Source organism: Sander lucioperca, chromosome 19 (assembly GCF_008315115.2).
Source record: "Sander lucioperca isolate FBNREF2018 chromosome 19, SLUC_FBN_1.2, whole genome shotgun sequence".
In the NCBI taxonomy this organism is placed as follows: domain Eukaryota; kingdom Metazoa; phylum Chordata; class Actinopteri; order Perciformes; family Percidae; genus Sander; species Sander lucioperca.
The window spans coordinates 24384887-24401483 of NC_050191.1; the positions used below are offsets into that span (position 1 = coordinate 24384887).

General features: G+C 36.7%; 1 protein-coding gene across 1 annotated transcript; it reads left to right on the plus strand.

The window, feature by feature from the left end:
* The first annotated feature begins 59 nt into the window (after positions 1 to 59).
* On the plus strand, positions 60 to 10304 carry LOC116057921 (methylmalonate-semialdehyde dehydrogenase [acylating], mitochondrial-like). Its single transcript, XM_031310499.2, has 12 exons — positions 60 to 326; positions 815 to 856; positions 3359 to 3433; positions 3848 to 4009; positions 4171 to 4249; positions 6261 to 6563; positions 6847 to 6968; positions 7294 to 7483; positions 7637 to 7818; positions 8130 to 8309; positions 9259 to 9357; positions 9474 to 10304. Exons 1-12 carry the CDS (start codon positions 288 to 290, stop codon positions 9576 to 9578), a joined length of 1578 nt encoding a protein of 525 aa, XP_031166359.1. The 5' UTR covers positions 60 to 287; the 3' UTR covers positions 9579 to 10304.
* The last annotated feature ends 6293 nt before the right edge of the window (positions 10305 to 16597 follow it).

Sequence of the window (16597 nt, forward strand, 5' to 3'; positions counted from 1 at the left end):
GCGGCTGTTAAATTGCGCGCAGTGATTGGCTTTTAAATCCGTCCCGCCCACACCGTACGGAAACAGCCAGTGCCGCCATGCACAGCGTCCACAGATCAACAAATGATGTGCACTGGTGCAAGCTAATGACATCCACACCGATAACGTCTTGTAGATCGTGTATCAAAGTGCAGCACCGCTCTGTCCTCTGCAACATTTCTGCTAGCTGAAGTTCTCTTTGCGCTCCGGTGTCTTTTGGGTCGGTTGAAGGGCTGCTTAGCAGGATAAGAGAAACCTGACTCTCCACAATGGCAGCAATTCTCCTACGGTCCTTTTTTAACAAGAAGGTAAAACAAATTCATGCTTATGTTTTACATAACAGTTGCTTTTGTTTGACGCGTATGCAACTCAACATAGCTAACAAACTGAGCTGCTAGCTAAAGTCGTTGCTAACACACGTTACATACAGTGACACAGTCCACTCCTCCTTTGCAAGCATTTCATATTTATGTGCAATTTAAGTTGGGTAGGTAGGGTTTTAAGGTATACGTGCAGTTTAGTGTCACAAATTCCCCATACAATGTCCTTAATTAATTATGAACCTGCTAAACCACCTGTGCTACCTTAACCCTAACCCTAACCTTAACCCTAACCTTAACCTGTCTCAAATAAGACCCTCATCATTTGGGACACTAAACTGCACGTAATTCGGGTTTTAAGTGGGAAGACAAGCAATGGAGCATTCAGACATGGCTTGTATTCATTAGACCCTGGACAATGTCGACATTAATCTGAATTGAAGTTGACTAATGCTCTGGTATTTTAATTCTTGCAGGTGCCCCTCCAGCTGGGTCGCACTTGTTACTCCTCCTCAGCGGTAAGATAAACTCACCAGCTTTCACAAGTCAGCATTGAATGAATGTTATTGTGTTCATCACAAGCTCTTTTAATTTTCAATTAAAAAGTCACCACACACTTCTTTCCACATGCCACATTTTGTTGTATTATGCAATTAACTTAAAATAGATATCTTAATTATTGGACACGCATGACCCCATGATATCAAAGCAAAGTTGTTTTCAAATAACATAATTTACTTCTTTTTGTGCCATTAAACTTAAAATGGAGCTTAGACACAAACTGTTTTCTTAGATCATAGATCATCTTTAAGAAAATAGCCAGAATGACACTGAATTTTTTTTATTCCTTTATCAATATTTCGATGTTTAACAAAACAGTATTTTGGTTGCACGTCATTTAACATAAACATTTGATAAGCATTGTGACCAGGATATGTACCGAGTAGGACTTTTTTTTTTTTTTTTTTTTTTTACATTTTTGAAAAAGAAACATTTCAATGTTTTCTGTTGGGTAAACCATGTAATGAAGAGACTGTGTCAAAATAACCTTGAACATATCTTGGTATTTCTTGTAACTTAAAGGAGAACTCCGGCCAATTTTTACATTAATCTTGATCGCTATAAATATGCTATTTTATGCTATACTGTCGATAGAAAAAAAAAACGAGCCGAATCGGTCCTAGTAACACGGAGCTGCTGCAGCTACGTGTAGAGCTAAAACAGCAGTTGTGGGGGCATGATCTAAAGAGTGCCTCTTAACAGACACAAAATACAATTAAAATGTATGTGCAACATGAACAGGGCCCTTACGTGATGCGTTTTCAACTCAGACATCCTGCCGGTAGCTAGCTATCCATGCTAGCTGCTAGCTGCCATCTGGGATGAGTGTATTCAGTCAGGCTTCGGTGATATTCATCACGCAGCAGTTCCGTGTGTAGTTGTAGCTTATCCATTTTGTGTGCGATCGATCTGGTGTTGGTGACTAGGAGTCTTGGCAGTGGCGATCTGTGTGGTAGTTCCCTTAGCTGCAGCTAGCTAGCTAGCTTAGCTAGCAGGCCTGACCGGCATCCTTGCTTCTCCCCGCCTTCGTTGCCTGCCGCGGCCGACAACAATCCACCGAGCGCCCGCTGTTCTGGCTATGTCCTCCAGAGGACAGGTCATGCCTTCGTGACGAAAACTTTAAGTTTATTTCCCCCTCAAAAATAGGTAATTGAGCACTGTAGTGGTTATGACCATATCAGTGACTATGTAACTACATGGAAACGGTCCAAATTATGTCTGTGGCTTGCACAGCGATAGCATTAGAGAAGGCTAGCTGTAGTCTCACGCTGAAGTCCCATGGGAATTCAGTTGTAGCAGGAAAAGGTAAACAGTATTGTGCAGATCGGAGTGTAGTGTGTGAAGAGTGAAGATCGGAGGTGTTCACAGGGGAAGAAGCTTGGAGTAAGAATAACTGTCCTCTGGAGGACATAGCCAGAACAGCGGGCGCTCGGTGGATTGTTGTAGGCCGCGGCAGGCGACAAAGGCGGGAAGAAGCAAGGATGCCGGTCGGGCCTGCAAGCCTGGCTAAGGGAATTACCACACAGATCGCCACTGCCAAGACTCCTACTCACCAACGCCATATCGATTGCACACAAAATGGAATACAGACATTTTAATTGTATTTTGTGTCTGTTAAGAGGCACAAAGGCACTCTTTAGATCATGCCCCCACAACTACCGTTTTAGCCAGGTTGTAGCTCTACACGTAGCTGCAGCAGCTCCGTGTTACTAGCACCGATTCGGCTCGTTTTTTTCTTCTATCGACAGTACTAGCATATTTATAGCGATCAAGATTAACGTAAAAATTGGCCGGAGTTCTCCTTTAATGGTCAGCGTATTAGCTGAGAACGATTTATGTGCAATAAGTTAATATTGGCTGATTTTACGGGTCCAGTCAATTTATCAGTCTGGCTCTACATAAGATTCTCCAGATTTTGATTGTGGCATTTTTTGTACAGGAAATTATATAGTAAGGTAAACTTTTCTGTGTAAGGTTTTCAGAATGTCAGAGAAAAAATTATGGCAGTAAGTCAAAGAAACTAAACGTCATACTCAACTGTTTTGGTAGTTAGTGTACAAGAAATCAAAATACTGTTTTATACTAGCAGGGAATTAATATGCCATCAGACATGAATCAAACTCCCGACTGCTACTGCCAAAACTTCACAAAGAAAGTTCTTTTCCTTTGTTCATTGAATTGTGGGACAAAAAATGTACATCAACGGCACAGTAAAAAGGTGTTTTTATAGTAGTATGTATACTGACTTATTTGAGAGCAGTTCATTATTTTACTATATAAGTGTGATACACCATTAACACAACTCTGTGTATAGAAAGTAAAGAGATCTAAAAAAAAAAAAAGAATGCTTTAGAAAGTCCCTGTGTATGTTGTGGTGATGGATAGATGCCCTTAATGAACTTTGTAATGATGTAACCAGACAGGAAGGGATTTGACCATATGCCTCTCTGATCCTTTAGCCCACCACCAAGCTGTTCATTGATGGCAAGTTTGTTGAGTCCAACAGCTCTGAATGGCTCGACATTCACAACCCTGTAAGTATTCATAGATGAACTATATACAACCTGTGACGAGGCTGCAGTAACAAGATCTCTACTAAAAGCTGGCTGCAAATAACCATTGCAACTTTGTAGTAGTAATGCATGGACATTGGGGAGGGGGAAATAAGTCTTGATTTCCCAACTTCTAAGAACTCAAAGCCCAGTCTACCCAGCCAGTCATGTTTTATTCCTCAAAGTCCAGCCCCGCTGTAGTTTAGCTTGTTAAGTATAAGCCTCTAGCAAGGCAGTGCAAAACCAGCCATCTACTTTCATCACATTATATATCAAACCTGTAAAGGATGGAAAGCAAACATGTTGTTATTAATATTGATGAATTAATGTACATGCCGTAAAGACTTCCCCTGCTCTCAGTCAACTTGTCTGTATTGACTGTCTCCTGCTCCCCAGGCCACTAATGAGGTGGTGGGACGCGTTCCCAAAGCTACCCAGGACGAGATGCTGGCAGCGGTGGACTCCTGCTCCAGAGCCTATAAGTCCTGGTCCAACACCTCCATCCTCAGCAGGCAGCAGATCTTCCTGCGCTACCAGCAGCTCATCAAGGATAACATTGTATGCAAATTGTCACTTACTAGTTGATTGTTTTCTTTTTCATCTTTTCCTAATGTGTTTACATTTTAAGATGACAACTTAGAGTAAATATTAAATAGTTTTTTTTTTTTCCTCAATGATGTCTTATTTATTGTTGGCTGTCTTTCCTTTTAATATTTCAGAAAGAATTGGCTAAGATGATCACCCTGGAGCAGGGTAAAACTCTTGCTGATGCAGAGGGAGATGTATTTAGAGGACTCCGTAAGTAAAGCGGAGACTTCCCAGTGTGCTATTGGGTTTTCAAATCCTGATTAGATTGCTGGTGCATATACAGCGGAGATCAAATTCCCCTGTTGAAACTGTTGTCTATAGTATCTAGATCTCCTGATGAAAAGTCTGTATCTTTGGCAACCCTTTATACCATTGCCTTGGTAGGAAGTTTGATACCAAGTGTCTGCGGGGTGTCTATTATTTGCGTGTAACCAGACACTTTTTGCGAAAGCGACTTTCACTTTTAAATTAATAATGGACAAAGAGGAGTGTTTTGGCCGTATTGACATATAGAAGCTTAAATTGCTTTTAAGGATGCAAGAGGCTTTCAAAGTGACCAAATATAACAAAACAAGGGTTGGGGGAAACGGCACCCTGCGGGATAACATTGTTAAGTCCAGATGTTAAAGTGTGGCTACCTAGAATGTTTTTATGTAAAGCACTTTGCAGGCTCTGCTGTTAGTTGGCATGCCATATAAAGATAATTATGCTGTTCCCCTCATTAAGGTGCACTTGTTCACTTTGGCAGACTTGCATCAACAAGCATCCTGTTGAGAAATTAAAAGAGCCATGCACACTGGCAAATAAAGGAAGATATATTTTGGTTATTACAAGACGGTGCTGCCAATGTATTTCTTGTACTTGGTACCACTCCCAGTTTCAGGATGCCAGAGTAATTCTGGCATGCTAACTTTAAACTTATCAGCTGAAAGACAGGCTACTAACTATGCAGGTATGCTGCCAGCATTAATGTTTTCCTACAGTACTGGGGACAATAGTTATATTAGAGTTCACTCACAGGGAAAATAAATCGGTTAGAGTTAGTGTGTATTCTTGACTAAGAGGCTAAAGTACAAACTACATAATGCATTGTAATGTAGAAATATGATGATCTCATCTTAAATAACTCTTATTCCTATTACAGTTTTCAGAGATGCATCCATTAGTATGTTGTGTATCTCAGATCTGTGCACTTTTTCCTATTGGTCAGTCCCTCCAGGATTTCGTGGCCTTTTTTTGAGATTGTTGCGGCCCAAAATACCTGATTTCGCGGGAGCTTTTGTAAAAAATTGCGATAAAAGTTGCGATGTTTTTGTATGTTTGTTGCAATGAAGTGAACAGTGAAAGTTGCAAAAAACTTGCTATATATATAGTTTTATAAATAAAAAGGAAATAAATTACTCTAGGCTGAGATTTCCTAGTAACCTTACCAAAAAGGCTCAGGATGCTGCAAATGTTGGTATAATATGAAAATGGCTGGTGGATTTAAGACAAAAAAATAATAATGTATTGAATGAATCAAATTTGAACATATGTGTCAGTGGCTTGTTGATCTTTACATTGTTAATTTCCTAACCTGGCCTGACCTGGGACACACATTCATACGGTTTGATAAAGTACGGACTTTAACTTATCATTGCACTTACAATAACGAGCACAGCTGTCCTCAATTTAGGTCATCGTGTCATCTCATCTCCTTTTTTTTTCCTGCATCCACCGTGTGTGTTGTTTGTGTGTGTGTGTGTGTGTGTGTGTGTGTGTGCAAGCGTCAGTTGCGGGGGGAAAGGAGCTGCAGCCCCGCCCGCTGCAGATAGCCGACAGGATTGAAACGGCAGCAACTTTAGAGTGAAAAAACGTTACAGCGTACATTTATGTTAAAATACAGGATGGTCTAAAATGTTTGCACGGTCTTTCGCTGTACGTTTTGTTGGTAATGTGAGATGTTTGAGTCTTCATATCACAAACAAGGAAATGATCAACCCGTTCTCACTCCCGCTTGGTCATTGGCTCTCAGAGTGCACGTGGGACTGCTGGGATTGGTTGAAGTCGCGGGAAACTTCAGGTTATTGGTCAAATTTGCGGAAAAGTTGCGGTGATTGGTCAAAATTGCGAGTCGCACCAAATTTGCGGTGATTGGTTGAATTTGCGTGAATTAGCGGGATCGCGACATCGCGAAATCCTGGAGGGACTGATTTCATAATCTCATCTTCATCCCCCCCAGAGGTTGTTGAGCATGCCTGCAGCATTACATCTCTCATGCTGGGAGAGACGTTGCCTTCCATCACAAGGGACATGGACACTTACACCTACCGCCTGCCCATCGGAGTGTGTGCTGGTATCGCCCCTTTTAACTTCCCCGCCATGATTCCTCTGTGGATGTTCCCCATCGGCATGGTATGTGGCAACACCTACCTGATGAAGCCCTCTGAACGGGTCCCAGGGTGCACCATGCTCCTGGCCAAAATGCTCCAGGATGCTGGGGCACCAGATGGTACACTGAACATCATCCACGGCCAGCATGCAGGTGAGTGTGTGTGACTCATTCAGAAGCACACGATATGTGTGTGTAATAATAATAATAACCAATGGGAAAAGGTCCAAGGATATTTCAAACATTAATCATATACCCCCTGGCAATTTCTAGATAGGAAATTTCCATATTATGTGCAGCCTACATCTGTAAGTTATTCACGATTGTTTAAAGAGATCTCTGTATCCGAGGCCTTTGTGCTCTTATATCGTGCCTTAGGGGTGCAGCATGAATGAAGAAGAGAGGATTAACAATATCCGTTTGTATCTTTGTGTAGCGGTGAACTTCATCTGTGACCACCCGGCCATCAAAGCCATCAGCTTTGTGGGCTCCAATCCGGCTGGAGAGCACATCTACGAGCGGGGATCAAAGAACGGCAAGAGAGTGCAATCCAACATGGTACATCAGAACTCACCGTACTCATATGACTCATTTTAACATCCTTAGAATAAATATACTGCTCTTCCATTAGGGATTATCAGTCTCCTGTGGCTGAAATTGTTTTTTTTCCACGATAACCCACATATTAAACACTGTTCCTATTGTCATGTACAAAAACATGGAGCAAAAAATGTACTATTCTGTTTCCAAGACAACAGCTCAGTGCTGAGCTGTCAATCACTGATGTTTGTAACATATGTGGTTAGCATTGTGCTGCCTCTGATGTCCTTCAGTCTAACTGGAGAGAAACCCTACAGAGCCGTGTCCTACATTTTTGTTTTAGGGTGCCAAGAACCATGGTGTGGTGATGCCTGATGCCAGCAAAGAGAACACCATCAACCAGCTGGTGGGTGCTGCCTTCGGAGCAGCTGGCCAGCGCTGTATGGCTCTCTCCACTGCTATTTTTGTAGGGGAATCTCGCGAATGGCTCCCAGAGCTGGTGGAGCGCTCCAAATCATTGCGCGTCAACGCAGGTAACTTCATTGGTAACTGTGTCTTCACAAATAAAGTCTTTGCTAAACATTTCAAATAGTATCAGTTCTTCAGTTATGCATTCTGATATAATGTGTTGCAGCATGATACTTCCCTTTTTATAAGGGACATTTGTACATGTATTCATCCTGAAGGTGATCAACCTGGAGCAGATGTGGGACCCCTGATTTCTCCTGAAGCAAAGGCCAGGGTGGAGTCTCTGATCCAAAGTGGGGTGGATGAGGGTGCCAAGCTGCTGCTGGACGGAAGAAATGTCAACGTCAAAGGATATGAAAATGGCAACTTTGTAGGACCGACCATCCTGAGCAATGTTTCGGTGAGATTTGGCTGAGACAAAGGGTGCAACAGGGCCGCCTTTTTTCAGTTACTAAAAAAATCTAATATGATAATACTAGTATGACATTTTAAGAATTTAGAAAATTTTAGAAAAAATATAAAGTTGTTTGCTTTTTTTAGTATTAAATGCACTTAAAGCACTTCTTCCCAGTCCTCTCCATGTATTGATATAACCTAAAGTTTGAGCATGCTGGTACCTTATGTACTGTCATAATTCCTTGTGGAGTTTTTGTTGCAGATGATGTTAAATCCTGGAGAAAAGTGGTGTGGTCATTCTGCTGTTCTTTCCAGCCGAGCATGACGTGTTACAAAGAGGAGATCTTTGGACCAGTGCTTGTCGTCCTGGAGGCTGACAGTCTTGACGAAGCGATTTCTGTAATCAACAATAACCCCTACGGCAACGGCACCGCCATCTTCACCACCAATGGAGCCACAGCGCGCAAATACACACATGAGGTGGACGTTGGCCAGGTGAGAGACACTTGGGGATTGTTATTCAATTTATAAAACCATTCCCTGAACAGACAATAGCTTTTTCTGTCAGGTATTATAAAAACGGGTCACCTTTTGGTGTTGTTTTGCTCCTCAGTGAGTCACCTGTGTGAGACTTTGATGAGTACAGTTGGTGCAGGAGGAGTCCTGTTACAAAAACGGAAAATAGACCTAGAATTCTTGTGACGTGTGAATATTTATTGGAGCAACTTGATGGTTTAAAGAAGTAGTGCTTTAGTATTCATGAAAGTGAAACGGACAATCTTGGATCTTTCTCTCGTAATTTTAACAGTTAATCCTTCTACATCCAAGACTTAAATTTCCGTTTCATTTGCGTAATGGGGAAAATGTTTGAACCTTTCCTTTAACGTCATGAGTTTTTTTTGTTTTGATCAACTATCATTTACAAAAACAGAGATGTCTTTTGTACTCAGTATCTTTTATAGATAGATAGATAGATAGATAGATAGATAGATAGATAGATAGATAGATAGATAGATAGATAGATAGGGATTTGATTTAAAAAACAACAACAACAAAAAACAGTCAAGAATCGGCACCTTGTCAATCTAAAATTGTGTCAGATATCCCCTGCCAATACATAGAAAGTATGAGGCAATCTAATGATAATTAAGTCTTGGTCCAGTAGAGTCTACCATTTTTTTTTAAATGTATAACAACATTTCTCATGCAGATAATTGAGAATCATTTTTCACAACCTTCACCTTTTTAAAAGAATTATTTGTGCATTTCTCCCTCACGTTTACTCTTTTAGTATATGTAAAGATAAAAACACATTGTATTGATCTGTCGCACCTGGCTTTTAATGACACAAGTTATACTTGGTATATTTGAACCCCTGCAGCAGTTATGTATGATTTGTTAATCGTGTGTGTGTGTGTGTGTGTGTGTGTGTGTGTATATATAGATTGGCGTGAACGTGCCCATCCCTGTCCCCCTCCCCATGTTCTCCTTCACTGGCTCCAGGGGCTCATTCAGAGGAGACACCAACTTCTATGGCAAGCAGGTAAAACACCATAGCAGTTTGTCATGTGTTGATTCATAAAATTATTCTGCATCAAAAAAAGCAAAACTTGCACATGTACTGGGTGGCTGACACGGCAGTTGTCTCTTTACCACCAGGGCATCCAGTTCTATACTCAAATCAAGACTGTGACATCACAGTGGAAGGCTGAGGATGCCACTGTGACGAGCCCAGCTGTTACCATGCCAACCATGGGACGCTAAATTGACAGCATATAAAGCATAATCTTCAGTGACTTCTCACATGCCTTAAAAAGAAGCCCATGGAGGGAATTGGAAAAAAGGCTACATGTCCTTTTTGCTGTTGAGATATAGTCACACTGGGGATTATTAGTTGGTGATTGTTGTACCTTTGACCACCCTGGATAATGTTGTTCCACAAATGCAAATTACACCTTGTTTGGAGATGGGGGAGATGAGCCTGACTGATGTAATGAATGATACTGTGAGTCTCTTTATGGGTTTGTTGTATTTGTTTTCTCCTGTTCATGTTCTGCCCTGACCGGGTGGAATATGGATTTAATCATGGTCAATCAATTTCATGATCCGTTGTGTACGGTGACCGCAAATGTCTTCCACCATCTTCCTCTGTGGTTCTTTAGCTTGTTCTGTTTATCAGAGCACATTTGTGTGTAGATACTTGAAAAGTAGATATAAATGGAGCAAATGCTACATTAGAACAGAAGGACACTCCCATTCTGTTACTCTGTTAAAACTGAAATATTGGTTGCAGTTCTTGCCCCTCTAAATGTAAATCCTACTGTCCAGTGTTGGGACTAACGTGTGTTTTCTGTGTTTGATAGAAGTCCACAATTTTGTACTATATTGTCGGAGTGACACTACAGCATTTCTGGTCATGAATGGTATTTGAGCTACTACAAACTTTGTCCCCTTGACATCTTCTAAAGTCTTGTGATGAAAGATGAAAAAGGGTATTTGAGTCTGTAGTTCACTGTTTAAATAAATAAACTGTAATTTGACTTAATTTAATTCTGATTTGTGTTGAAATGGTCCTCTGGTTCTGTTGCAAGTCTATGTATGCAGAAGGTGCAGATTTAAATGATGCCTAATGTGAACACCACAAATGAAAAGAAGTTGGTAATGTTTGAACTTATTCTGGTTCAACATGAATACACAGCCTGTAATTTGTGGACTAATAATAAATGACTTCAGTGATCATCTGCCAGTTTTTGCAAACATACATAGCTGCACTAAGACCAGGAAAGACAACAAAATATACACAATAACCAGACACAGAACTCAAGAAGACATCAATTCATTCAAAGAGGATTTAATGAAACAAGACTGGGGCAAAGTGTACATAGGAAATGTGAATGAAGCCTATGACTCATTTTTGACTGTTAAAACATCACTTTATAGAAAAAAAACTGTCCTCTGGTAAAGAAAGAAATAAAACGGAAGAAATCTGATGAAAAATCATGGATAACTAACGGAATATTAAATGCATGTTAAATAAAAAAGTATTCTATAAAGAGCTTTTAAAAAAGAGAACAAAAAAGCAGAAAACAAATGTAGATATGCAAAAACAAACTGAACAGAACAAAAGCAGCAACAAAAGGGATTACGATAGTACACTACTGGAGGACAACAGAAGCAATATAAGAAACACCTGGAAGGTGTTGAATGAAATAGGCAAAACAGGAGACCCTTACTATTTTCTGACTAAAAACAATACAGCGGTTAAGGATATGACCTTAGCTGCAAATTAATTAATTGATAAATTAATTGGAGTTGGTCCAGGTTTAGCTAAGGAGCTTGCAAAAACTGGCAGTATAAATGATGTGGTAAGCAAGAATGTAAATATTAATGAATCTATGTTTGTAAAGGATTCTGATGAAAAAGAAATTTCCGAAATTGTTAAAATATTTAGTAGTAGTAGTAGAAAGTCCAAAGACTGGAATAGTATTTACATGTCTATGGTCAAAAGTATTATTGGTTGGCTCGATGGTGTTTTAATCCCCCAACGTCTCCTTCCAGGCAGCCCTGCAACCGTTGACTTCAAGGCACCTAACCCTAACCTTATCCCTCACCATAACCATAACCATAACCATTGCCTAATCCTAGTGCCTTCCAGGCAGCGCTGCCTGGAAGGAGACGTTGGGGGGGGCTTAAAACACCGATAAACTATATTTATATTAAACACAATTGTGTGGTGAAACCTCTTACGCATGTTTTTAATCAATCTCTGAAAGCTGGAGTTTTTCTAGATAAAATGGAAATGGACTAACTAACACTGAACTTAAGTAAAACAAAATGTGTAATTGTTGGGAATCGTGCAACAAATTTACAGAAAAAATGTATGATAAATGACATCGAAGTAGAACAAATGAAAGAACTTAAATTTCTGGGAGTAATAATAAATAAAATAAATGTATGTTTACGGTGCACATATAAATCATGTTAAGGCCAAAATATCCAAAACAATTGCAATACTATATAAAACCAAATATCTATTAATTCAACACTCATTGTACACGTTGTGTTGTTCCTTCATACTGCCATACATTACTTACTGTTTGGAAGTGTGGGAAAACACTTACAAAACAAACAGTGAACGTATATTCATCCTTCCAAAGAGAGCCTTAAGAATTGTAAATAAAACCACTTCTTGTGTATTTGAAAAGAAACTTATAAGAACAAATGCTAAATATCACTGCATCACAACCAAAGGAGTTACATTTTGGAACAGCTGCAGTGTAAAGATTTAATCATGTCTAACACAGAGCAATTTTAAGAGACTATTTAAAAGGAATGTATTGAATGGATATGAAAAGAACATGAGTTGATTGTATTATGTACTGACATGTAAGGTTACTGGGCTTATATACTATGCCTAGTTTGGATGGGTTATTATTCGGTTTGATGTAGATAGAAAGAAAAGAAGTAAGATAGATGGAAAAGAAAAAAATATGTATGTGTGTATGCATGTATGTGTGCATGTGTGTCTATGTGTATGCATGTGTATATGTGTGTGTAGGTAGGTAAATATACTGTACAAGTATTTGTATGTATACATATATAAATAAGTGAAGCTTCAAATTGTTTTGTATTTAACTAACTAAGTATAAAAATAGAAAAAAATGTCTTTCTTCCTACTCCTTTTCGAATATGGGATTTCCTTATTGGAATCATCAATTTTTTTGAAAAGAAGTCATAATAGATAGCGTGTCAAAAAATCATATTATAGTATGTCGAAAAAAGTGATGAAAAAGTCATAGTATAGTTTATCATAAAAAAGGGAAAGAAACTCATAGTATAGTATGTCGAAAAAAGTCATAGTATAGTGTGTCGAGAAAAGTGATAAAAAAGTCATAGTGTAGTATGTCGAAAAAATTGATGAAAAAAATCAGAGTATAATACGTCGGAAGAAGTGAAAGTCATAGTATAGTATGTCGAAAAAAGTAATAAAAAAGCCATGGTATAGTATGTCAAAAAAAGTGATTTAAAAGCCATAGTATAGTTATGTTGAAAAAAGTCATAGTATAGTATGTCGAAAAAATTGATTAAAAAATCATAGTATAGTATGTTGGAAGAAGTGATAAATAAGTCATAGTATAGTATGTCGAACAAAGTGATTTAAAAGCCATAGTATAATATGTTGAAAAAAGCCATAGTATGGTATGTCGAAAATAGTCATAGTATACTATGTCGAAAAAGTGATGGAAGCCATATTATAGTTTGTCTAAAAGTGTTTAAAAAGTCATAGTATAGTATGTCAAAAATAGTCATAGTAAAGTATGTGGAAAAGTGATAAAAAGTCATGGTATAGTATGTCGAAAAAAGCCATAGTATATAGTATGTCGAAAATAGTCATAGTATAGTATGTCAAAAAAAGTGATGAATGCCATAGTATACTATTTTATCACTATTTTATTTTTATGTCGAAAAAAGTGATGAAAAAAGTCATAGTATATTGTATCGAAAAAAATGATTAAAATGTCATAGTATAGAATGTCGAAAAAAGCCATACTATATAGTTTGTCGAAAAAAGTGATAAAGAAGTAATAGTATAATATGCCGATAAAAGCTATATTATAGTATATCGAAAAAAGTGATAAAAAAGTAATAGTATAGTATGTTGAATAAAGCCATAGTATAGTATGTTGAAAAAAGTGATCATAAATGTCATAGTATAGTATGTGGAAATAAAACACAGCGAAGGCAAGGCAAAGCAGCTTTATTTATATAGCACATATTAGCAACAAAGAAATATAAAGTGCTTTACATAAAACATTAAAGAGCAGTTCAAAACAATTAAAAAACATTAAGTAAAGACAATATGAAAACAGCTTAAATAGAATAAGACATGTATGAAATATAAGAATAAGGTTACAGTGCAGTGTAAGAAATGAACATTTACTCAAAAAGGCAGCATCAAAAATAAAAATCTTCATCCTTCATTTAAAAGTACTGAGAGTTGCAGTGGACTTGCAGTTTTCTGGGATCCAGTTCCAGATATGTGCTGCAAAAACGTGAACGTATGTTGAAAAAAGTGTTAAAAAAGTCATAGTAAAGTTTGTCGAAAGAAATTATGAAAGCCATAGTATAGTATGTCAAACATTTATAAAAATAAATCATAGTATAGTATGTCAAAAAAAGTGTTTTAAAAGCCATAGTATCATATGTTGAAAAAAGGGATAAAAGATTCATAGCATACTATGCCAAAAAGTGATAAAAAAGCCATAGTATAGTAAGTCGAAAAAAGTCATAGTATAGTATGTCGAAAAAAGCCATATTAAAAGTATGTCGAAAATAGTCAAATTATAATATGTTAAAAGAAGCAATGTATAGTATGTCTAAAAAAGTCATAGTATAGTATATCGGAAAAAGAGATAAAAAGTCATAGTATAGTATGTCGAACAAAGTCATAGTATAGTATGGTGAATAAAGTGAAAAAAGTCATAGTATAGTATGTCAAAAAGAGCCATTTTATAGTATGTCAAAAAAAGTGATGATAAAAGTAATAGTATAGTATGTCGGAAAAAGAGATAAAAAGTCATAGTGGTATGTCGAAAAGAATGGTGAAAAAAGTCATAGTATAGTATGTCGAAAAAAGTGATGCAAAAAGTCATAGTATAGCATTCCGATAAAAGCCATATTATAGTATATCGAAAAAAGTGATAAAAAAGTAATAGTATAGTATGTTGAATAAAGCCATAGTATAGTATGTCAAAAAAAGTGATAAATGCCATAGTATACTATTTTATCACTTTTTTACTTTGCATGTTGAAAAAAGTGATTAAAAAGTCATAGTATAGTATGTCGAAAAAAGTGATGCAAAAAGTCATAGTATAGTATGTTAAAAAAAAGTGATAAAAACGACATAGTATGGTATGTCGAAAAAAGTCATAGTATATATTTTGTCAAAAAAAGTGATAAAAAAGTCATAATATAGTATATATACGTATATGTATAGTACGTCGAAAATCGCGATAAAAAGTCATAGTGGTATGTCGAAAAGAGTGTTGAAAAAAGTCATAGTATAGTATGTTGAAAAAAGTGATGCAAAAAGTCATAGTATAGTATGTGGAAAAAAGTGATGCAAAAAGTCATAGTATAGTATGTGGAAAAAAGTGATGCAAAAAGTCATAGTATAGTATATCAGAAAAAGAGATAAAAAGTCAGTATAGTATAGTATAGTATGTCAAAAAAAGCCATAGTATATAGTATGTCAAAAATAGTAATAGTATAGTATGTCAAAAAAAGTGATAAATATAGTATACAATTTTATCACTTTTTTATTTTTGTATGTCGAAAAAAGTGATAAAAAATGTCATAGTATAATATGTCGAAAAAAGCCATACTATATAGTTTGTCGAAAAAAGTGATAAAGAAGTAATAGTATAGTATGACTATTGTATGTCGAAAAAAGTGATACAAATGTCATGGTATAGTATGCCAATAAAAGGCATATTATAGTATATAAAAAAAGTGATAAAAAAGTAATATTATAGTATGTTGAATAAAGTCATAGTATAGTATGTCGAAAAAAGTGATGAAAAAAGTCATAGTATAGTATGTTTAAAAAAAAAGTGATAAATGCCATAGTATACTATTTTATCACTTTTTTACTTTGTATGTCGAAAAAAGTGATAAAAAGTCATAGTATAGTATGTCGAAAAAAGTGATGCAAAATGTCATAGTATAGTATGTTAAAAACAGTGATAAAAACGTCATAGTATAGATAGATAGATAGATACTTTATTCATCCCGAAGGAAATTTTAGGATCCAGTAGCTTAGACAACCTTAACACAACAAACACATATACACCATATATCACACATACATAAGAATAAAAATAAAAATAAAAATCACACACAGAAATGCAATGACCATGATAAGGTATAGTATGTCGAAAAAAGCCATAATATATAGTTTGTCGAAAAAAGCAATCAAAAAGTCATAGTATAGTATGCCGATAAAAGCTATATTATAGTATATCGAAAAAAAGTGATAAAAAAGTAATAGTATAGTATGTCGAATAAAGCCATACTATAGTGCGTCAAAAAAAGTGATAATAAATGTCATAGTATAGTATGTGGAAATAAATCACAGCGAGGGCAATAGTTATATGTTCCAGATATGTGGTGCATAAAACGTGAACTCAGTGTAGTATGTTGAAAAAAGTGATTATGAAAGCTATAGTATTGTATGTGAAAAAGTGATTTAAGCACCATAGTATAGCATGTCGAAAAAAGTCATAGTATAGCATGTTGAAAAAAGTGATAAAACAGACATAGTAGTAAAAAGTTATGAAAAAAGTCATAGTAAAGTATGTCGAAAAAAGTGATTTAAAAGCCACAGTATAGTATGTCGAAAAAAGTGATGAAAAAAGTCATAGTATCGTATGTCGAAAAAAGTGATTAAAAAGTCATAGTATATTATGTCATAAAAAGTTATGAAAAAAGTTATAGTACAGTGTGTCGAAAAAAGCCATAGTATAGTACGTCGAAAAAAGTGATTTAAACGCCATAGTATAGAAGGTCGAGAAAAATCATAGTATAGCATGTCGAAAAAAGTGACAACAAAGTCACAGTATAGTATGTTGAATGTTAAAAAATGTATAGTACAATATGTCAAAAGAAAGTGGTCAATTAGCATTCACACAATTATGCTCATGCTGGCAGATCATTTGACACCATGGATGTATTAAGAGATCCTTTGACACAACAGGCTGTTTTGTTCTTTGTGGGCTATGTTT